Consider the following 23315-nt stretch of genomic DNA (forward strand, 5'->3'; position numbering starts at 1 on the left):
ATTGGACAGGCCTTAGGATCCTGTAAAACTCCATCATTTAACCAAAAGGCACCAGGTGTAGCTCAGCCAGCCCCAGCATTTTTCATGCATTATGCTGGGGAGCTCTTGAGTTTACTTTTTAAGGGTCTGAAATAGCTCTCCAAACAGCATTGCCTCTCCCTGAACAGCAAAAGCTCAATAAAGCACTAGAGATTTGCCTATTAGTATTAAACTTTTCAGAATGACAAATGAGAGGAAGTAACCATGAAAAGCAGGTTGCCCTGAACTCCTTGTTTGCAACAGCACAGCAGGTTTTTTCTGAGCTGTAGTTTGTCCAACAGAAGAAGATCTACAGTCTGTTTAAATCAGAGCTGTGTGATCTGCAACACTACCCACAAAAAGAGGGGGACAGCAGAGACAGAGGCACTTCTGGCCAACAAATTTTTAAAAAATCTAGGTGTATGAATTTTGGGGGGAGAATAATGCAGCTTTCATGAAGAATATTTGGTATTTTGAAAAAGGAAATCGTACAGGCTTTGTATTTAATTGTATTTAATTGTATTTTTCAAGTCTTGGGAAAAACCAAACAAAAGCTGTGTGTCCAAAATGCCTCATGATGGGCAAGATGAGTTCACAGTGCTTGTCTGAAGAGCAAGTGTGCTGAGCCAGTCTGAGCCCAGTTAAATGGGGCTGTGCAGCTCCAGGATGGCAGTGGGGCAGACTGGGGGCTCTGATGAGGCAGTCAAGAAGCTCTCTTGGCCCAGACTTGGAATTTGATTTGTCTTCTTCCCAACCAGTGCATTCTCCAGCCTCCAGAGTTTATACACAGCAAGTGTCATCAGCAAAAAAAGTACTGTACAGGAGCTTCAGAAGAGAAACAACTGATGGGCAATTACTGTGATGAAGGGACACTGCAGGGACAGTTTAAGGAATCAAAAAGTGCTTTTAGACATTGAAAGGAAAAATACTTATTGTTCCAGTCTTAAACAGAATCCTGGTTAAATTCTCTTGGCATTAAGACTAATTTTACGTTACTTTTATTTTGACCTGAAAAACATATTCTGAAATTATGTCATCCTTTGGCACACTGAGAAAAGCAAATCACAGTTTCAAAGAAAGGAATAAAATGCATTGAATCATCAGCAGAAAACTTTCACTTGAACTAATAACCGTGCTGTATTTTCCTCATGTAGAATTTTCCAAACAAGAAACATTCATTTTTACATTTATCAAATGACTTATTTTTATTTGAACAGTAATTTCTGTGGTTTAACACAATAAATGCAGCACCTGCTCTGAAGTCCACTGCAGGCAGCCCATGGGAGACACCCTGTCAGTGAAACTTCACTGAGCCCTGCATTAAACAGCTGCTCCTGTCCCTTGCACACTGGGAGTGCCCTGAGCACTTTGCCAACATCATGACCATGTTTAAAAAATTATTTCACATTTCATCAGTTAATTTACTGCTTAGACTTCAAAAGCTCAAGTGACGTTTTCTAACATTCAGAAAACAAGATGAATTTCCATTCCCCAGGCCCATTGTTTATTAACATATTTTATAATCAAACAGGAACCATTAGGAGAAGTAACTGAGTTGGCCAAAGATTTTATTACTTAATCATCCTTATGGTCCCAAAGAATTATGAAAAATATGTTTACTTCTCTGTCCTCAACCAACTTTTACTCTGTAATACAGCCCTTCTTGCTCTGCTTTGTCCCTATTACTCAATTTAAGTCACCATCAAGGCTTGCTTGGGATTTCAGGCATGACCTGAGAACTTTAAAGAAAAGATCCCTTATGGAAGGAATTGGTACCAGTCAGAAGTTTCTACTTCCTCTTGTTTTCCCCCAGTTCTGATGAGATACATGAGAAATCTGACATTTCTGGCACAGTTACCTTGTTAATTGCATGGGCACTTGAACTGGGGGCCTCATTTACCACGAGAGTTTTCTCTGTGCAGTGTGAGGTATGGCCACATCCACCACACAGGGTTTGAGTGTGTGGAACAGATGATTCATGAATGAGATCAAATCCCTGTGCCTGGAAATTTAAGTAGACATCAGAGAGAGATGGCAAATACAGGCCAAGGAAAAATTAGAGATGTTGCTGCTGTTTAGGCTGCACTTAGAAACAGGACTGACCTGGCATCATTCCCAGATAAACTCAAGGATTTTACAGCTGAGTGAGCTGATTGGGAGTTAATGCTGTATGATTGACCTGTTGTGCTCACATCCTCCTATTAGCAGGGAGAATACCCACTGAAGGACTAGAAACAAGACTCACTCTGGTAATTGCACTACACTTGCCATCCTCCAGGATCTCTGAGCATTCAGCTGATAGCAGAGAGGGTGTTCCAGCTCTGCTGAATTACAGCTTCCCCTAGAGCAGCCCTGACACCTCTGCAGCTGCACTAAACAAGAGTGAGGGGGAAATAAAGAAAGGCCCGAGCTGCTTCTCCTTGTGTCTCATCTCCTACAGAGATCAGTAAGACTTGAGCTGGGTACTTTGCACTGTTCACCTCTTTAGGGAGATCTAGGAGAATGGGCCAGAAAAGTTTGTGTGCCTGATTTGGGTTCTTTGAGCCCCTTTCTGGAGGTGCCTTGCTCTCTCTGAAAGAGAGAAACTCTTTGGCTCTTGAATTAAGTCTCTTTTAAAGAGGACTCTCCGTGTTTGAGTATCTGAAGTAATTCTGAGGAGACCATGTGCACTCTGCTTTCACAGAGAATTAATTTTTTTCACATTATCAGATGTGCTTAGGGAAGGATTCTCCTTATCACATGTGGAAAAGCCTAAGATAATGATTTTGGTCCAATTAGCACTTGGGAAGAGCTGTATCCTAAGACTTTAAACTGGAAAGGAGGTACTGCCCTGGAGAACTGCTTTCTTCCTTTCCCTGACCAGCAGCTGCCTTATCCTGAATACCAGACTTTCAACCCAAAGGTAAAAATATGAACATTGCCCCAGACTTTCCTCTGTGGGAAACTTAATAAAAGTCAGCTATTGTAGTTACCATCTGTATTTGGGAAAGCGACATCTCAGGGCACACTCTGGTGAGCACTAAATGACTTCTTTCTTTTTACTTTCATATAACATGAACACCTGCAGCTGGGCAGCCCTGGGTGACATTTTGCTGGGCCAGCAGGATCTGGTTTGCTGTCTGGAAATTGGTGACAGTAACACCTCTGTCATGTTACAACCAGAAGAAAACAGCAAATGCTCCTGAGGACCTCAGTCTTGGCTTGTTTTGTACAATGTGTGTGTTACTGCAAATACAGAGTTTGCAGCAGCTCTTACAAATTATTATAATGGAAGGTAGAAGAGCCCTCTTGTCAATAAGAGAAATAATCTAATGGGCTGGATCAAATACACAAATTAGGTGATAGCAGGTTTCTGTGTACTAATGGCATAATTCAGTTTGCTTCCTATCAAGCAAAGAAACCTCACCTCCTCTTGGCTATTTGTCTTGTAGGCTTAAGAGAGAGGAAGATGATGAGGTGGGGAGGGAATCAGCTTTTTGCTTCCCTAGCCCTGGTGAACCTGGGATATTAAGGAAGGAACTGCCATTGTACAATCTGTAGGTGGGAAAGAAGTCTGCAGTCTCATTCATCCATCTTTGGTGCTTTAAGATCATTGCTTTTCTTTCAAGTAAGGAATGAATACATCAAATCATTGGATATGTTCAGAGAGGTGATCTAGTAATGTAAATTTGGTGGTATCAGTACTCAGCACTACCATGGGATCCCTGAGTGTGGCCTCATGGGGACCTTTGTGCTGCACATTTCCCAATTTTGTCGAAATTGCCTCTGTAGGATTTTCCCACTGACAGGCTGGGGGCTGCAAGATTTCCTTTCTGTGTCATCAGAGGGGTTGGATTCTCAGATGAGTGATGCAATACTTGTGCCATCAAGGCAGGGACTGTCTGAGTAATTGCCTGAGTTGATGTAAAACCCATTGTCAGGGGAATTATACAGGAGTATTTGACAGCCTAAGTGACAAAAACCACAGGAGCATGGTCTGATAAGAAAGCAGGTTTGACCATACCACCCATGGGAATAATGCAGAATTAAACATATTTTTTCCAACCTAAAGTCTGATTTGCTCATCTTAAATTAGAAATAGGCTGAGACATCTGCAGACATCAACAAATCACTTGTGTCTGCATGTTTTTTCCCCTCCACAGGACAAGTTCACATTCTAAGATCTGTTTCCAAGCCTTATATTCCCAATGAGGTCTTTATTGTTTCTAATACCTTGCCATCAATGTTGCCCCCAAAAAATAAAGTGAAGAGACAGCAAAACAAGCAATTTGAAGCCTAGCTAGGCAGTCCTCTGGGACCAAAGCCTCACTTGACACACATCACTTAAGAGAAATGTTGTGTGGTGTGGAAGAACATCCTTACAGCCAGCCTGAGGAACTTGGCAACAGTAAAAAGCTGCAGTTATAGGAGCCTCATTTCTCTCCCTGTGCCTTCTAGGTGAAACTGCTGAGGTTTCTTATGCTGCTGAGAGTTTTAGTAAAAAATTATGCAATGGAGAGTGGTTCAGCAAGGAGGTTGATAGCATTCTCCATAACTTCCTTAAGTTTTTAAAAGGCTTTGGCAAGAGAAAACATTTGGAATGCAGCGTCCACCAGAGAAAATAACTTTTTTAATGGTATGTAAGGGACATTTTTAGGGAAAAGATAACCCTGAAAAAAAACCCTGGAAGCTGCTATCTGCTGAAGCAGTTCTGTTTCAGCATTAATGGCCTCAGTAGTTTTAGTACTGTGCCACCAAAGCCCATTCTGACTAGCCCTCCAGCTGGTATAAAGGCTATTTTATGTTTGGTTAGTGTATTTATGGGCATGGGTAAGTGGTGACATTTTAACTCAAATATCTTTCAGCACATACTTTTAAGAGTATTTGGGTATCAGTGAGGGACAGAAAGTCTTTGGCATAGGAGAGCAGGCTGTGTGGCATTTAAAACACATGGTGTGCAAGGCTAGCAGGAAAATGGTTTGGATGTGAGTGAGAGAAGATGTGGAGGAAGTGGAAACTGGAAATCCAAGGGCTTCAGGCATTGCTGGGCAGGTAGGTGCAGTTCCAGTGCCTCTGGCACAGGGTCACCAAGTGCTGAACTCCCCCCAGTGATCTGTGCCTGTGTGGCTTGTCAGCTGCCAGGTGCAGATGTCTGGGCTTGTGATTTAAAGCCAAGATGTCCTGTGGCCACAGCTGGAGCCTTGTGCTCACTGAACCCCTTTGGCACTGTAAGGAGGGGAGAATTTTGCCCTTTCTGAGTGGAAAAACTTGATCACCGGAGCAGAAACCCCATATCCCACCATCTCAGCAAGTAATTTCAAATTACAGAGGGAAGCTTGTCTTTTCAGCATGTGGGAGCTGCATAACCACCTTACACACTGGCCCAGATGTCACAGGAAGCCCTGCAGTCCATTTGCCAGAATCCCTGAGTGCTGGCCCACAGCTGCTGGTGTGCAAGTGCCCAGAACAGCCCAGAGCAGCTGTGCAGAGCTGTGCAGAGCAGCTGTGCAGAGCTGTGCATTTACAGGGACTGTGCCCTGTCACAGCTCTGATGGCTTGGCTACCCCAGGTCATTTCTCAGCAGGGCTGAGTAGCTGCATTAGCAGGGTGTGGAAAAGACCCTGCCACAGTCAGTCCCTGCCCACCCCCCCTGCCCACTGCAGACACATCCCCAGCACTCCAGTGTCCATTTGCCTTTATAACTGGAGATTACATCTGGATTTCATAGGCACAGGGGCTCTTAGGTGGAAGCAGGAATATCCTTTAGTCTAATAAGAACCAAAAGTACATACAGAATAAAAGTATAATTTGCTAGTGATTTCCACGAGTGGAAAATGTTCTGGGCTGTTTTTCAGGGGTTTGGCAGATGGAGCTGATGTGGTTTGCAGCATGGCCCAAAGTGCACTTGTGTTTCTGCCATTTGTAACCAGGCATTCTTCACTCCCCCATCTTTGGAAATAAAGCTGCAGGTTTCATTTCTCTCACTGTGGAATAGGAATATTACAATAATACTGCGGGCCAAAATAGAATTCAGGACACATGAAAAGCAACAAATTATAAATATTAGTAAGCATGTGAGATGGTGTAATTGTTGTAATGATATTAGTAATAAAAGAAAAAGCTGAAAAATAGATTGGATCCAATAAACATTGGATTGACTCAATCAAGATAAGAGCAGTAAGGCACAGAGGTGTGTTCAGTGAGCTGTTTGTTTTCTGAAGCTGGGAAATATTTTGACTCCAAGAGAACCATGTGATTAGCAGAGTTAAATGAGATGAATAAGGCTGTAATATTTCTGTGAATTGTTTTTTCCAGCTGAAGCTTGCCTTGCCCATCTATAACAGTGATGTGTTTTGCATAAAGCACTCAAACATCACACAGAGAAGGGTGGGAAGTGACTGATCTTTTAGTGTGAGAGTTCTGTACTGAGGAGAGCACACGAGGAATAAGTTACACAGATGATGGTAGCAGGAATTGTGGCAATATACTGAGAATATGTTGGCAAATTGTTTCTATTTTTAGGAGGACGCTTTTTCTTTCCATATGCACATGACAATAATATCCTAATCAACGTGGTATTTTATGTCAAATATTGACAAAAAACCATAATGAAATAAATTTTTGGTGTTTATAGTTTGTTCTACTAGCTGTTTTCCTTTCCCAAAAGTGATTTGCCTTTTATTGAAATGAGAAGTTATACTAGATTTAGTGCAGTATGACACATGGACTCTATAACCTTAAGAAAAGTATTGGTAAATATTTTTTGCAAATTCAAACTTTCTACTTTATAGTATGTCCCAAAGGGTAATATTTTATCTCTTACTATATTTTTAGGCCCCAATACATGAATTTCAGGCTTTTGCAGCATTCATATTAATTTAATGAAAAGCAATGTTTGTATTTGACAAGAGAAAAAACCATGGTATTTAGCAGATTTGGTAGCAAAAAGTGACACACTGGGAAATTCACAAGATGTAGTTTCATAATTCAGATGTCTGATTATCCCTCACAAAGGCTAGGAGTGAGACAAGTTTCCATAGCACATGTCAGAGTCCTGGCAGCCTGAGCTGCTCATCAGCCCCTCAGTGACTGAGACACAACCTGATGGCTCTGCTCCCATTAGTGCCACCTTCTCTCAATCTCTCCATCCTTTGCCTCCTCATTAGAGGTCACTCAAAATTTTACCTACTGTAAAAAATGGGAGCCTGAAGAACTTCTCTTAGCTACTCTAGTGTTAATCTCAGCAAATCAAACCCCGAGTGATTATGATGTAAAAAATTGCCAGTCAAACACTTTAAAGTGATTTTTCTGACATCCTATTGCATATGCACATATCCTATGGGTTACTGAATGCTCTGTAAAGCAAAGTGTAAAACAAGGTCTCAGATGGCTTTGGGAGGATGAAGAGTAAAGCAGAAGTGGGTGGAAAAGAAGAAATTAAATATGAATAGGGTGTGTTGCTGCGGATTATAAAATTAAAACGTTGACTATGCAGTAATAGTCTATGATATTTCTTCTAACAAAAAAAGTTACCAGATTGGGAAACTTGTTGGTAACACATATAAAAAGATTGTCAGACAATGCCTGAAACTGAGGAGCAGAAGTAGCAGAGCAGACAGCACATGCTTGCTGGTTGCTCTTGCAAGAATTATTTTTCTCTGCAGAGACCAAGAGGAGACTTTTTTATGGCCTCTAATCAGTAAAAATAAAGGTCAGGGTTTCTTCGAGCTTCTTTTCCTAATGGCTGTGCCTAAATGGATATTTAGACACTTCAGCTGCCCAATTTTCAGAGGTGCTACAAGTCTGTAGCTCTCGCTGATGTCTCTGACCAATTTATGTTATTTGGATCCTGTGAAAATCATGGAGTTTATAGAGGTGCTTGAAAATTGGTTTCGATATTCTCCCTCTAACTGGCAGAATTTTGGTCTGTAACATCCTGCTTCTGTGGGCAATGGCATGGAACATCAGCAGACATTTCCCCCAAGTTGAAAGGAAGGCCAAATACTGTGCATTTCTAATCTGGTCCTACTGTGCTCCCATTAGGATCATATCATAATGAAATTCTTCATCTTTTTTAATCCGTGTCTTTATTGCATTTTCCATAGCATTAGTGTATGGGCAACTGGAAAAAACTAAAACTTTCATTTGTATCATTTTACAGAATATTTTTACCATCACTATTTTAGGAACATTATCCCATCTTTTAATGTTTCTGCTATGGCAAGCCAGGATACAGAAAGCTCAACATTTCTAATACAGCATTTCTAGAAATAAAATCCATGGTGAAAACATGGAAGCTGTGCCATGACATCATTAGTGGCATGGTGTGGCAGAGCAAGCCAAGGACAGCAGCCACCATTTAGAAGCTGTGTGATGTGAGGGCTGAGCCTTCCTGACTGACTGCTGAAAGCTAAATTGTCTTTGGAGCTCCTGTTTGTTTGTGGCAGTTTCATCTCTCGTCATGGTGACACGAGAAGATGAAGTCTCTGGCTGGGCAGGAAATTTAGGTATGAGGACATTTATCTTCTTGTCTTGTTCTACAAATCCTGCTGGGTTTCTCCTCCCATTGCACAGAAGCTGCCTGGCTGCCCAATTAGTGTGCTTGGGAAGAGGAAAGGGGGCTAAGGCTGATGTCACCCGCAGGCGTCACACGCTCTGCTTTTAGCTCAGCGCTGTCCTTCTGTTCCTGTGAAAGTGTTGGGGAGCCCACTCTCTCTCCTCCACAGCCAAAAACTTTCATACAAAGCAGGGACTTGGGATTTCAGCTATCTCGTGCCATTCCTGGCAGAGACATCTGTGGGAAGCAGAACTTTTGCCTCCATATCCTGTTTCTCTGGTAGGCAGAGAGTCCGGATGTCAAAGGATGGAAAAACCCAGATTTATGAATGCAGCATGATGTGGATAATTACCATTCAGAAAACCACCCAGAGTCCACAGGCCCCAGGGCATAGAGCATGGAGTCAAAGATCTCCACAGGTTCCACAGGCTCTGGACAGCCCAAAACCCTGGGGGTTTACACAGGGCACTCCAACAGGAGTGAAATCATCATCAACTCCAACTGATACATCAGAGCCTGCCTTGCTGCTGCTGGTGGCACTAGAATTTGCTAACCTGTGCTAAGCCAAATCTGTGAGACAGCTGGGAGTTTAACAAACGTATTTCAAATTGTATTTTGGAGAAATCTCAAGCATGGGGGGAACTGGTCATGTTCTGTTCATTGCAGCAGATGGCATCCCATTTGGTGTTTGTTAGCTTTGTTTGCAGCTCAATATTTTGTTTCTAGGGGAACTCAGTAAGTTAAATAATTTATTTCTCTAATGCATCAAGAGTCTGATCCAAACTCTACTAAAGTCAGTGCAAAACATTTGATTAACTACCATGTTCGGTGGATTAAATGCCCGGTTCTGTATGTTGAAGAGCATTTCAGATGCTCCCTAGTGAGAACCTCTGTGAGGCCTCTGCCTTTCCATGGAAAATTTTTTGCCTGCAAATAAAAAAATACTCAAATTTCAAAAAGCTTTACATACAGGAGTGCAGGACTGTGGAGATAGGGATGATGTTCTGGCTGAATGTCCAACTTGCTAAGCCTCTCTTCCTATTAAATTCCCCATTTTTTAAATAAAGAATATAAATAATACCTTCCAGCTGCATTTGGAATTTAATCTAGTACTATTAGCAGGCTCTTTGAGAGCTTTGAAGGCCCCACAGCAGCACTAAGCAAATAATCATTATCATTTAATATTCTCATCAAGCATTCTTGCTCGAGATGGGATCTTGCATTACAAGGGCTAACCATAAACACATTGCTCCTCTGATGAGGAATTTTCTGAATGTCAGGAGCAAATTCACATCCTGCAAAGAGTTTTGCATGGGCAGAACTCTACCACCTTAGCAGTCCTGCTATCCATACAGGGCTCTAACCATGTCTGTGCACGGAGGAAACTTTTATTCCATTGTTACAAGTATTTGAATCCTGAATAATCTAAGATATTGAAGAAATTAACACTTAAAAGGACGTTTGCTTTTTTTTTTTTTTTTTATTCTAATAAATATTAAATGCCTGCTCATTTTCAGCAACATTTTTTCAGATTATTCATTCACTAGTAGGGACTGGCAACTGCTTTGTTCTGTATTTTCATCCTGATTTTCTGTTTGTATCATCTTTGGGCATTCAAAAACGAGTGTGCATTAGCTGTTCAGTGTGTCTGCATGAATTCCAGTTGTATTTTAGTCCTCCTAGTGGCCTGTTACATTAACAATATTACAATCTGGGTTTAGGCACAGGAACATGTTCTGGATCACCAGTACCTCGCTGCAGTTGCAGCACTGATGCTGCAGTAACACTTCTGCATTGCTAAGGTCAATAAATCTCCTAAAGCATTTGTCCAACAGGTCCAGTCACGTGGCAGCTGTCACCTCACACACTTCTCTTTTTGTACAGAAATTGCAGTGAAATCAATGCAAACAAGCCCCTATTCTTCCCCTGCAGGAAGCCCACTGTGGGAGCAGGAGCCTATGCTGCTTCTCCACAGCAAATTCCTTCTTCAGTCATACCCAGCAGAGTTTTCTCACAGCCAGACAAGGGGGTCAGAACCCACAAAACCAGGTTCCCAATGTATATTTTCACATTTCAATGTGAAAATATTTCAATGTGCCTTCTTTTTCTGAAAAAGCCTCAAAAGCCCTGACAAAATTTCACCTCACAACCCAGGAAGGGCTTCTTACAGCCCAGGTGGGCTCAGCACAAACAGCTCCTTCCCTTTCAGGTCCTGTTCCGTGCTTAACCTGAGCTTTGCTGGTATCCAGGGAAGCTGGAGGTGGAAAGGCAAAGGTCTGTCCAGCACTTGTGCTTGAGTTTTCTGTTTCAAGGCTGTGCCCCTCACAGTTTTCAGCCCCTGATGCCTCCTGCCAGGTCCCAGTGGGACACATTCTGTATGCCTGGCTGGGCCACCAAGTAGGAGAGAGCTTCTCATGACCAGAAACAGATGTACTCGTTTTAAAAGATGAAGTAAACACATCTAAATCCATAAATTACCTAAAATTCCCCTCGGATCACAGCCAGATGATATGCATGTAAATCAAAATGGATATCACTGCTTTAATTCAGTGAGGAGGCAAGTTCAGCATGTATAAATCTTCTGGCTGTAGGAGCTTCCATCTGCATCTGTAGCAGTGGTCATCTCGGTGCCCAGCATTGCTCTGCTTAATGGTGATTATTTCTAATCATTCTAATTCTTAATTCTCCTAATAATAGAAAAAGTGTTTGTTTTTGAGCATCCTTTAGAGTTAAAAAGGACTACCAGCATTTCAGACAGGAGTTTCCTATTCCCTGCTCATACCCAATGTGCATTTTGTACACACAAAGTAGGTGCTGTAAGAGTGTGAGTGGCTGGCCCCAGTCAGGAGCAGCCAAAGAAATCTGCAGGGAAGGGAGCAAAGATCCCACATCCCAGTGGGCACCTCCCTGTGGCCACGAGCATTCCTGACATCCCTTCCTCCTCAGCACCCTCAGCCCCAGGCAGGACCTGCAGCTCCCCAGGAATCCAACAGGCCTGGGCTGGAAAACCTGTCCTCCAGCACATCTGAAACTCAGCCATGAATTTCTTAGCTTTTAAATTGCATTTTTTACCTGATTATCTTCCAAAAGGTTTTCTAAATTCTTGATTAATTTTTGGCTGTTTAATGCAGTGTTTGGTTAACTAATTCATGTAGTTGTTTATAATTATTGCCTTGCTTTAAAATCATCTTAATAGAAGGTTGGGGGTTTTTGTTTTCTTTCCAGTAGAATAACAAGTTATTTTATTATTCAAACAAGGCTTACTTCCTGCTGTTTTCAATAAGATTTTTAATAAATATGTAAATTTAAAAATTAATTTACTGCATACGTTTGGCAGCATGATTCTTGAACTGACAAAAGTTTGATGGATTGTAAAATTATCCTCCATAAAAATCATCAGTCACAGTAAACAGAATTTATCAGCCTCTGGTAATTCTACAGCTTTTTCTTCATCTTATCTCCTGTTAGGAACTCACTTAAAATTGATTATAATATAGTATGTTTCTAGAAATGTAATTCATTCATATATTAATTAGATTTTAGGTTAATATCCCATCATGGAATAGGACATGAGCCAAGAGTGTTTTCCTGTTGTTGCAGAACTGCAGCAGAGAACCCTTGATTACTGTTCCCATGGGGTTTAACCACCAGGACTAATCACTAATCAAATTCCAACAACATAAAATGGAACATCCTTCATAGCATTTATTTTCTAGCTGACTTATACTATAGGCTTTTTATTGATACAACTTGCTGTACTGAAATGAACTAAAAATTGCAAGAGAGGATTTATCCTTCTACTTTAATTTGGTTCTGCAGCCTGTGCCTGAAACTCTGTCTTGGATTTCTGTGTGTGTTGTGCTGCTGTCCCTGAAATACTCTGCCCTACAGCAGAGATAAATTGTTTGCATAAATTTAGAAGGTCCATGTAGATGACTGTACTGTTATGTAGGATTTGTTAGCAGATCAGCTTAAAACACAGGTTTCCATCTGCAATTCATGCCTTGTTTGAATCAGTGCTCAGCTCATACCATCAGCTGGAGAGGTGACAAGTGCAGTCATGTAACCAGCATCATTATTTGCATCTATCCTGTCCCACTTTTCTCTGACTGCAAAGGAACTTCTCTGGTCTCATTGCACAGAGTCAGAAAACAGTGTCCATGTGGTTCAGGCTGCTACAGATGGACTGGGAAGGCAGCCTGGGCTCTGCCCTCTTCCCCTGCTGCTCCTGAGGATTTATCCCAGTGCAGCCCCAGCCCCTGACCCTCACTTAGGGAAGGTGCAGAGGAGAGCACACCTAGTGGGGTTTCCTTGGTGCCTTTCAGAAGCCAGGTGTCACAGAAGGGAAAAGAAAGGGCAGTGGGGGTTGGTTAGAATCATTAGAGGTAAAAAATCTCTGCTATGCAGAGTTGATTAAAATCTGTAGTGGAAAGGGAAATGTCAGCTTCAGGCCCCTAAAATAAACTATGGTTTTGGACTGGGGTTTAAGCGAGCTAATTCAGAATTTTTTAAGAATGAAGAAGACCCTGTTTCCAAATTCCAAAATGTTGACCTCTGTGTTCCTGGTGAGAGGTTTAGTTCTGATGTGTGTGCACTGTGGACATGAAGGCTCCCCCTGCTGAGCTGAGAATTGTGGTCACAGAGAGGGGAACTGATGGGTCTGGAAAGATTGTTTGTCTCTTCCCAAATTTCCTTCCTCCTCAGAGGCTAAAAGTAAAAAAAAAAAAAGCCCTACTTGCTGTGGAACTTTGTTTAAACTACCTCCCTGAATCATTCTGAGGGGTGCAAGAAGGGACATTCCCTTTCCTTCCTCTGCAGGTCTTCCAGCAGAGGCTGATGCTCACTGAACTCTCTGCCAGCACAGCCCTCTCAATGCCCACCACAAGCCAGTCTTCAGAGCTGGGAGAATTATTCCTACAAGGTTTTCTCATCCTGCTTGATTTCCTCTTGATCCTGCCACATAATTCTTGCTTCTTCAGTGGTTGCACTCAATGCTCTTAAAGGTCTTTTCCAACCTAAACAGTCCTGTTATTCCATGATTCTCTTTCTACTGCTTCTGTCGTTTTACCCACAGGTCAGCTGGATGGTCACAGGCCATGAATCCAGTCCAGTGCACAAAAGACAGGATTACTAGTGAGGAAAATCCCTACCCACTTGCAATTACCTTTGGCAGTACAGTCTTGGGGTGCAATTCCATTTTTCCAGTTCCAGTATTCTGGGTGAATGACATACAGACATTACAGGCCAGGAGCTGAGGCATCACTAGAGAGAGGGGGGATAAGTGTCTTTGTAACTACCAAAATGAATTGTCTTATTCAAAAAAGCCAAAGGTGGAAGATGAAGACAGGTAAGAACACGGCTAATACTCAGGAACAGGACTCTGAGAATTGTTCAGCCATTAAAAAAGGGCTCTGATTACTGAAAATGTCAGTAATCAGAGATTATATGTTCTATGAGTACAACCCTGCATTTACCAAGTTTGTGAGGATTTTTTTCTCATCAGTCAAATGGGAGATAGACCCTGTATCTTTAAGAACTGCATTTGGTTTTTAAAAACAAACAAACAAACAAACAAACAAAAAACCAACCAAACAAAAAAAAACAAACAAAAAAACCAGCTTCAAGCTGTACTTTTTTCCTTTCCTGGTTTCAGGTCCATGTAAGTATCCCAATTAAAAAAAAATCAACTAAACCTTTAGTCTAGGATAAAATTGTAGCCCCTTTTTGGTACAAAGCCCCTTCTTTATTGAAGCAATCAGCCATACTTTCATCAAGAAAAGGACAACTACTTTCATCAAGGAAAGGACAACTACTTTCATTCAGTAGGACAAACCTCTGTATATTTAAATCCTGTGAGGTGAAATACAGAGTGATGAAAACTGAAACAGTGAAGTTATTTAGGACTGCATAGTTCCAGTACCATTTGGTTTTCACTGACAACATAACCCTTCATACAATTCTGTCAAGGAAGAGTACTGACCTTCAAATGGTCAAGTTCAGTCCCTCTGTCACCAATCTTACCTTTCAGTATGACTTTTTTTCACTGCTGCTATTTTTTAATCACTAGATTGAAAAAAAAATTTGCTATCTAACTCCCTCTACAAGTAAAGCTAAAAGGATCTCTGAGAAGTTGAGTGAATCCTGTGCATCTCTTGTTCATTTTCAGTCCATCAGGTTCTAAAAACTGAGTAACAGCTTCCTTTCTCACCATGGATATTTCTTCCTTAATGCCTTGTGGTGAGCTTCTGATTGCACTAAGAATTGCTTTTAGTGGGTAGATTCCCTCTGTGAGAAGCAAAATTGGTGATTCTGCCAATGTGAACAGAGCGAGGCTGTGCTTTGCCTTCTGGAGAAAGTCCTGGTGTTTAATTGCTTTTCTTTTTAATACATTGCCTCAACACACTTGGCTGAGCACCAGCACCATTATCACCTTCCAAGGTATTGTCACTTAGAATTGTATTTTCTTATTCCTTTTGAAATAAACTTTGTCCATGCAGAGTGATGAAGCCAGTGGCCATTCTGAGGCACTGTGAAAAAACAGCATTTTCAGGTACATTCAGTTTGTACCTGAACAAAGGCAAAAAGCCTGGGAACACAGACCTCAACATCCTGGTTTATTAAATTATGCCAAAGTTCAAAGAGGGCTGGTATAAACCTAATCAGGTCAAACAGTCTTGTCATGTCTAGGAAATATTCATGCATGAGGATGGTAATCTTGGCATTAGAGTGCTGAATGTACTGAGTCATCTCATCACTTTATGAAAATTCTGCTTTTCATTGCTCACTAAACTGAATTCTTTTATCTCCTTTAAAACCACACAACAATTCAAGCTATAGACAACATAAGTCTCAACTCCTCAGCTCAGGAGGCAGTGGCTGTTTTGTGCAGCTGTGGACCATACACAGTTTGTGCTTTTCCTCTAAGGTAATTCTCTTACAATTCAGGATCATGAGAAGTGATACTGAAATCTGTTTGTAGATTTTTATCCTCTGAAATACAGCAGGTAAACTTTGATTACATAGTCATGGTTACATTACCCATAATGCCATCAGGGGATGATGCATACCAATGTATATCTGGCTTTCCCATCAGCTGCTGAACACACTAATTAACTTAAAAATGCTTCCTAGCCATGCATTTTTTAACAGAAAAGAAGCTGGCACTTATTGTTTATCATGGAAATCTGATGTGTGTCTCTGAGAATGTCATTATCTGCTACAGCAAAATAATTTTGGGATTTCTGCTCAAGTAGAAAAAAGAAAAATGGTTCATTATTTCAGAAATTATTTTACTGTCAGTCCAGAAAATATATGAAAGCTTCTGACAATGTACAATGGAGAGCATGGCTTATCTTATTATTTAAAGTTATGCTTTAAAGAGAAAGAGGTTCAAACATCCCATTTTTAGCTCAGCTGTAATGCAGCAGAGGTCACACAGTTACAGCTCTCACCTTTGTAGTTTGCTGGATGTGGCTGTGTAACTATTTTCACTGCAGAGAGTTACTTGTTCACCTGATTTTCAGTGAGATCTGGAGATTGTTCACCTTGCAGACAGAGCCTGCATGGCATTCTGTCCTGGCTGGAGGACAGACAGCCTCTGCCCAGCCCTTTTCATGTCACATTCTACTGCAAAAGGCCACGTGACACCAGAGTTCAGTGAGAAGTTACTTCTGATGAGAACAGTGCATCTCTGGCCAGAAAACTGCCCTGTAGCTCCTTGCTCTACAAGAAGCTGTGAATGTGTTAAAATTGTCCCCCTAAACAGGTTATGTACCAGCAGCCTATGGTGCTGCAACAGCACATCCCACTTAGAGCCCTTGTGTCATAAATACAAAGCAGTTACAGGAGTTAGAGGACAGCTAAATTGGAAGAACTGTGAATTTAAAATAAGAAATAGTGGCTCCTGGGATCAAGCTTACCCTGAGCATATGCAGACAGAGTAACAAGCAATCTTTAAAAAGTAAAATCTAGAAAATTGTTTTCCCTTGCAATAAAGTTATGAGCAATAACTAAAAAAACAAAAGGGAACATACTTTGTATCTTCTATTAGAGATCAGATCTGAAACAAAAGACCTTGAGTTACACAATTAAGTATTGATTTTGCTGATCTATGTTTAATTCTCATAGCAATTTTGTTGTTTTTACCCAATAGTGTTTTGCAGTTATACTTCACTTGAAGCAATGCCCTTCTTGCTTTTGTGTTAATCTAAAAACTAAATTGCCCAATGCATGAGAGACATAAATAAAGTTCATTTTTTTCCCTTTTGTAACTGTTTCTGAGCTCTTTAAAGTGCTGGTTAACTAAACTTAGACAGCTGGAAAACACATTTATCCTGCAGAATGGTTCATTGCTATTTTTGGGCTCTGGTGGGACTCAAGCATAGCCTGACCTCCAGATAACCAAAGCTTCTGGGTGTCACCACATTCAAGAAATGGCCTTGCTGCTGCTTTCCTTCCTGCACACGAGTGTGGGGTCCTCTGTGCCTGTGAACCAGCCCATCCTTCCCTCTCCTCCTTCCCACCACACCTGAGGAATCCTTGTGCTGCTCAGAAGGGCTGCAGCTCTTCCTGCTCCTTGATCACACAGCTCTGCAAAGGCATTCTAGCCACATGTAACCTCTCATTTTTGCAGTTTGTAGAAAACCTAATTTGATGTATTAATGTAGGAATAACACCTATTTATAATGTATCAGTGTAACTGCAGGCTAGTTTTGTTTTCCTAATTTGCTGTGCTTGAAGTGACATGCCAGATTTTATTACATCATTAATGGGTTTTAGTTATTCCCTTTAGGATGTTGCCAGCAAGGAAACATTATTCTGATTCATGACTCATGGGTTTATTTCAAAGTGATGTGGCCTGTGATGAATGTCTGTGTATGTCAGGAGGAGTTTCTCCTCTTCTGACAGCTGGTCACTGCTCTCAGGTGGTGCAAGGCACCCCATGCTGGGCAGGTGAGAAGCTCCAGCTGTGGGAAGCTCTGCACCTACACAGTGGAGTAGAACAACAAATGCTTCCCATACCCTAAGGCCATAAGGGTAGAGATTTTCCATACAAAAATACACTTAGGATGAGTAAAAGAAGCTAACCATTGATCTGTTCTAGGGTGATAGGGCAGAGCTGGTACAGAGGCACTGTGAAAACTACAGTTCTTGTCTGCACTGAACCTTTTTTTTCCTTTTTTCTATTATCTGTCTCTTGTAGACCAAAATCTCTGACTACATGTTCTTGTCTTTTCCCTTAATTAATACTTAGGAAAGCAAAGAGCATCCCCACCAAATGCAGCACTCACCTTGTTCACAGAACAGATCAGAACAGTCAGCAGCAAAGTCAACCCTTGGGGGCTGAGATGGTTTTAAGCATTATTGCTGAGAAGGATCCTGTGTGAGAGCAAGCACGGGCTGTTGGTCCATCTTAGCTCTTGTAGCAGCACTGAGCAAAATCAGGAGTCTTGCTCTTTGCTGTGGTGACAAAACCCCTGTTCACTACACAGAAAGCCACTCCTGACACAGGAGAGATCTGAGTGGAAAACATGGCTGAGAGGTGAGGTGCTCTCTACCCCTCTTACCAATCTCACCCAGCCCTCCTGGATGCAGAACACACCCACCTCATGTTCCACTCGGCAGAAGCAGCTGCTGAGTCACTTCAGTGAGACTCTCAAATGCATTAATGAACTAATTACTTTAAAATAAATAATGCCAACATCTTTGGGCTAACCTTGTTCTTTGTTACAGCTGTGACTCTGCTGCAGTCAACAGCAAATCTACATAAAAAACCCCAAAGATGCCACATACACAATTTATCAATCAAATTCTAACAATAGTTGTTTTGGTTTTGCCTTTTGTTTCATCTAGCAGCTTTTAAGAGTGCCATGAATAATAAGAAACTTATTCAAGGATGAATCTAAATAAACACTCTCTGGTAATTTTTTACAAATTGTATCTATAGTAACTAGAGAAAAAATTCTTAACTTGGGTTAGCATTTCTGTTCTGACACACACCAAGGTTGAAGAAATGACCAGTGACTTTCTAGGAATGTATATAATTGTGAGAGAAAATAATTTGTTGATTGTGCAGATTCTTACATTAATATCTCTGCTTAAAGTTTTATTTTTGCCTATGAGTTTTCTTCTATGTGTTAAAGAAAGGAAGCTTCAGGGTTTTTTACAGAAGGATGTAACTGGGCATGAGCACACCTAGTAAGGATGACTCTATGTCCAAAAAAACACCCGTAACTTATTTCTGAATTGTTTCTTGTTTTGGTAATAAATTTTGCTACCACTGTTAGAATTAGTTTTCCCTTTAAGCCCTGATGTATTGTAGATGTACTGTTCACTACTCAGGATCTTTTGCCAAAAGGTTTCTCTGATGGGCTTCAGTTCACTTCAATTTCACTTGATTCAATGTCTTTGCTTAAAATTTTCAGAGTACTTTTGTTCCCTGCAGTTTCTCTAATGTACTTTGTAAAATAAATGAGAAACTAGAGTGTGAATAAAGTAGGATTGTAGCCTAGGTTGTTCTTGAAGGGTGTAAAAACACTATTGATACTGCATAAATGCAGAATATACCAATGAATTCAGTCTGGTCTGTCCTGAGGTGTGAATACATCCTTCAGTAGGAGAGCCAAAATCCTCCTCTGATTGTGATGCCTCACCCAGACTGCTCTGTCCTGCAGATGCTCCAGGTGCTCCTCCTGCCCAGGAGTTGAAATTGGCTCCATTTGAATCAATAAGAGTTTTATCACAGGCCTTACTGAGTCCTGCAGTCCCAAGCCTGTGCTAACTAGTCACATTCCATTTATCTAAAGAAAAGCTGTGAAGTGGGAAAATTAAAGACAAAAAAACATCATTTAGTCTGCCATATAATAAAGTATTTTAGGCTTAGCACTCTGAAAAGCAAAAAGTGCTAACGTGTTATTGATGCCATGGCTGAGAATATTCTCATCTGGCCTACATAGAAGTGAAACAGCTTTCTCAGTATTTCAATTGAGGGCAAAGGGGAGAACATTTTAAGGAGATATTGTGAAAAATTTCTATTGTAGGGTCCTAAATTTGTGTTCATTCCCATTACCAAGGGTTATATTCCTCCATCTCAGCAAACATTTTAATTGCAGATATTGAAGACCTTAGTTTTAACTGTCATCTAAAGTTAGAATCCAACACAACGTTCCCTAAAACCTTTTAGACTCAAGATTAATTAATGCACCAAACAGAAAATGTTCATTTGCTAAGACTTTGGGATCTCCTGTTGCTTTGCTTAAGTTTGTTTGAAATATTTTCCAAAAATAGGAATCTAATCCATGCATTGTCATCTTATGAAATGTGACAAGATCAAAGCAAAAACAGTCATTGGACTGGCATTTCAATTTTAATCTAAGTAGCCATCAAAACAAGCAATCAAACCATGTAACAATTTGTCTTCCTCTCTCCAAAGATTTCCAAGGAGAAGCAGCACAGGGTGCACAACATTTCACTGACTTGAAGCTTGAATTCTGCAGAAAATTCTAAGGGCCCTTTACATGTAATGACCCACAGCATCCACACATCTGCCCAAGCTATATCTTCAGTGTGCTTAAAGTGCCATCTCATTTTCTAGCTAAACAGAAATGTTGATGCCTTGGATTTACAGTAATTTACTGATTCTGTCTTTGCCATCTGATGGCAGTACCAAAAATGAGGAATGGCTTTGCACTCTGATGGCACATCTCAGAATCCTTGAACCTTATCTGCCCAGGAGGTTATTGAATGTTGATTGTAAAATGTTGAATGCTATCCCATCTATCTCTGGTAACACGGTCTGTAAGAGGAGTCAGTTACTGAGATTTTGAAACACTCTGGATATGAACAGCAGGTCATTTTTATTGAGCTGCTCCCCACACGGTTCCCTAATGATTCCTTGGTCAGATCTCTGATTGAAAATCCCAGTAGCTAACAAAGGGATACAATTACTCTGGTACAACCCTACTGTGTGTTTTTAATACAATGTGCTAATACATCGTCCAGTGTTCCCCCAGAATTACACCACTTCTGTGAGAAGTCCTGGCCAATATCTGATTGATTCTGGTCTGTGGGGATTGGCCCAGCTCAGTGCAATTTCCTGTCTTGTTGCTTTCTTGTCTATTAGAGAGGGTTTGGGTTTGTGGAAATCAATAGGCTTATACATGCAAAATGTGAAGCTATTCCCCAGCAAGTTTCATTTGCATCCTTAATTTATGGAAAATGCTGTTTTCTCCTCTGCACTTTTTTTTATTTTAACTTACTTAAACAAATACCTGTTTAAACATACCCCCAAAGTATTCATGCAGGAGATGATCTGAATTGCTGTGAGGATGCTGGAGATGTTTAACTCATGCATAGCCAGGGTCTGCTGCTTAGGACATTAATAGCACTTGAGTGTTACATAAATAGACTCCTATTTGTCTTTGCAGAATCATTAAAGTTGTGATTTATCCTAAAATGGACACTAATGTTCTATTTAATCATAACAGTTATTTAAGCATCTAACAATCTATTTCCTCTCACCCTGTGAACTCTAGAAAGATGGTAATTAATGGTGTACAATAGGATAACTTTTAAAGGAATATGCTTCCAACATTTCTCTTACTTTTACAGAAATTGAAGCAAACTGAAGAAACAAAAGAAGATTCCCAGAACAGAGTATCTAGAATTTCCCTGGAGTCTCTCAATAAATTTAACAGCAATAATGTGCTTTTATTAGAAAAAGAGAAGAACTGTCTGAACAAGGCTGAAGGACAGAAGGAAGAAAGTGGGAAGAAAGAAGCAGCTTCCTTGACTAGCTCGGGTCGGCAGGACACGGACAACTTGGAATCCCTGAGTGATTCCCTGTATGACAGCTTCTCCTCTTGTGCCAGCCAAGGCTCCAACGACGTTTAGGGACACTTCCCAGGGGGCTGCAGCACGGGATGGAGCTGAAGGTGGAGTGAGGAGGGAGAGGAGACTGTGCTTGGCAACTCCCCCTGGAGCTCGCAGTGCTCACATCAGGGTGTTCTGACCTCCCACCACACAGCAATAAGGCAGGGCAGCATCACGGTGGTGCAGGGGACTCAACACACCCAACACAAGGAATACACAGAATAAAGTCTTAATTTTGCACTTTTGTGAATATCTGTACAGTTGTAAATACCTTGGGAAAATATATTTGTAGGGATACACGACAGCAATAAATATTAAATTGGTGCTATGCTCCTGCAATGGCAGATTACTAACTTAAATAAATTGGTGTGAATATTAACAAGAAAAGCTAGTAGATTTTTTAATAAAGAGTTATAATTGTCCTAGTCTTAAAACTGTATGTAGAAACACTGCATTGCCATAAACCTGAGCCTGCCAGGTTGTCTTTAATAAACTCTCGTGGACTCCCTTTTAGAAAACATATTTTGTATTTTCTTCTTAGTGCAATTCCACACAGGTATTCTAGGGAAACATGCATTTCAGTTAATACAACTTCACAACAGGTGTCTTATTTCAAAAGGGCTTTGACTTTTGACATGGCAAGAAAATGAATAGATTAAAAGGCCTGATACTGCTGGCATTGGCTTCATCAATCATGCACGTAACTGTTTGAAAGATCAGGGTCAAAGCAATTCACTGCTGACACAAACAGGAGTCTTGTAGCAATGAGAACCACATAAACCACCCTGTGCTTCTGACTGCAACGTGGGTTTTCAACTTCCACCTCCTCTGTACTGTACTCATTTCCCATCAAATTATAAATGTACCATACTGTGTTATCTTTTCTAGTCTCTGCTTGGTCTTAAGTAAATTCTGAACACTAAAATTATTTTTTAAAAAACAAAACAACTCCTGTTTGTGACATGCTAAGATGTTGGTGCTAACCAGTACTAGTTCAAACATATCTTGGAGCAGGGGGATTGGGCTGTATTGGGTGTTTTTGTTTTTTTCTACAAAGGTTGTTTATATGTAAGGGAGAGTCTATTTCAAAGGTTCTGTGTATTTTTTCTAGATGTGAAGTATTTATAACTGCTTTTTGTACAGCAATTGTAAACTAGATATATTTGGGGTATTTCTAGACTCTACAGTTTCTTTAGCACATGCTTGTTAATCTTTGAAATATTGTATGATCAGTGTTACTATTTTGTGCAATTTATTATATTTTAATTCATTTCTGCCGTAAACTTGCATCGTCTTTTTCAACTTTTAAGAAATTTTCATTGAAACATCTTTCGTAAATAAAACCTCTCTTGCCTACCGGTGCCTGCTGAGGGCTTTTGGGAAGGGGATGCTGTGACAGCTTGGGCTGGGGTCAGGGGGTACCCACCGAGCCGCCCCCGCTCCGGGACAGCGCACGGACGGGCAGTGCTCGGAGAATTCTGACACGGGGCTGTTAAACAGCGATTTCAACTTAATTACCTCTTCCTTGGAGCAGAGCTGTGAAACGATCACTGGAAAATAACGTGCTTATCCGGAGAGGAGGCGACGCACAGAAACGGTCCTGGGGGGACAACGTGGGGGCAGCACCCCGGGCTGCCCCTGCCCTCTCCTCCTCATGGGCGCTGCCCGGCCCCCGACGGCTCTCGCCGCCCCATCCCATCCCAATCCCAGCTCCTGCCGCCGCATCCCGCTTCCCCCGCCTCCGGCCCGTCCCGCCGTGTGTCCGCGCAGGAGGCAGGGTCTGGGGCCGCTCCGGAGCGTACGCGGCCCCCACGCCCTTTCCCCCCGGTTTTGTTACGCTGGAATTCCCTTTTAGGGGGGTTGGAGGAGGGAATGGCGGGGCCGCGCCTCC

The 23315-nt window shown here is 41.3% G+C and overlaps 1 protein-coding gene across 5 annotated transcripts in view; it reads left to right on the forward strand.

Annotated features, from left to right (window-relative positions):
* Positions 1-22781, forward strand: part of NCKAP5 (NCK associated protein 5) — a 276475-nt gene extending 253694 nt beyond the window's left edge. For all 5 annotated transcript variants that reach the window (XM_018911273.3, XM_018911275.3, XM_050977035.1 and 2 more), the window contains one exon: positions 21164-22781. In XM_018911273.3, the coding sequence (XP_018766818.3) occupies positions 21164-21445 (282 nt within the window). In that variant the 3' untranslated portion in view covers positions 21446-22781. The remainder of the gene's footprint in view (positions 1-21163) is intronic.
* Positions 22782-23315: the final 534 nt, after the last annotated feature.

Source organism: Serinus canaria, chromosome 7, assembly GCF_022539315.1.
Source record: "Serinus canaria isolate serCan28SL12 chromosome 7, serCan2020, whole genome shotgun sequence".
NCBI lineage: Eukaryota > Metazoa > Chordata > Aves > Passeriformes > Fringillidae > Serinus > Serinus canaria.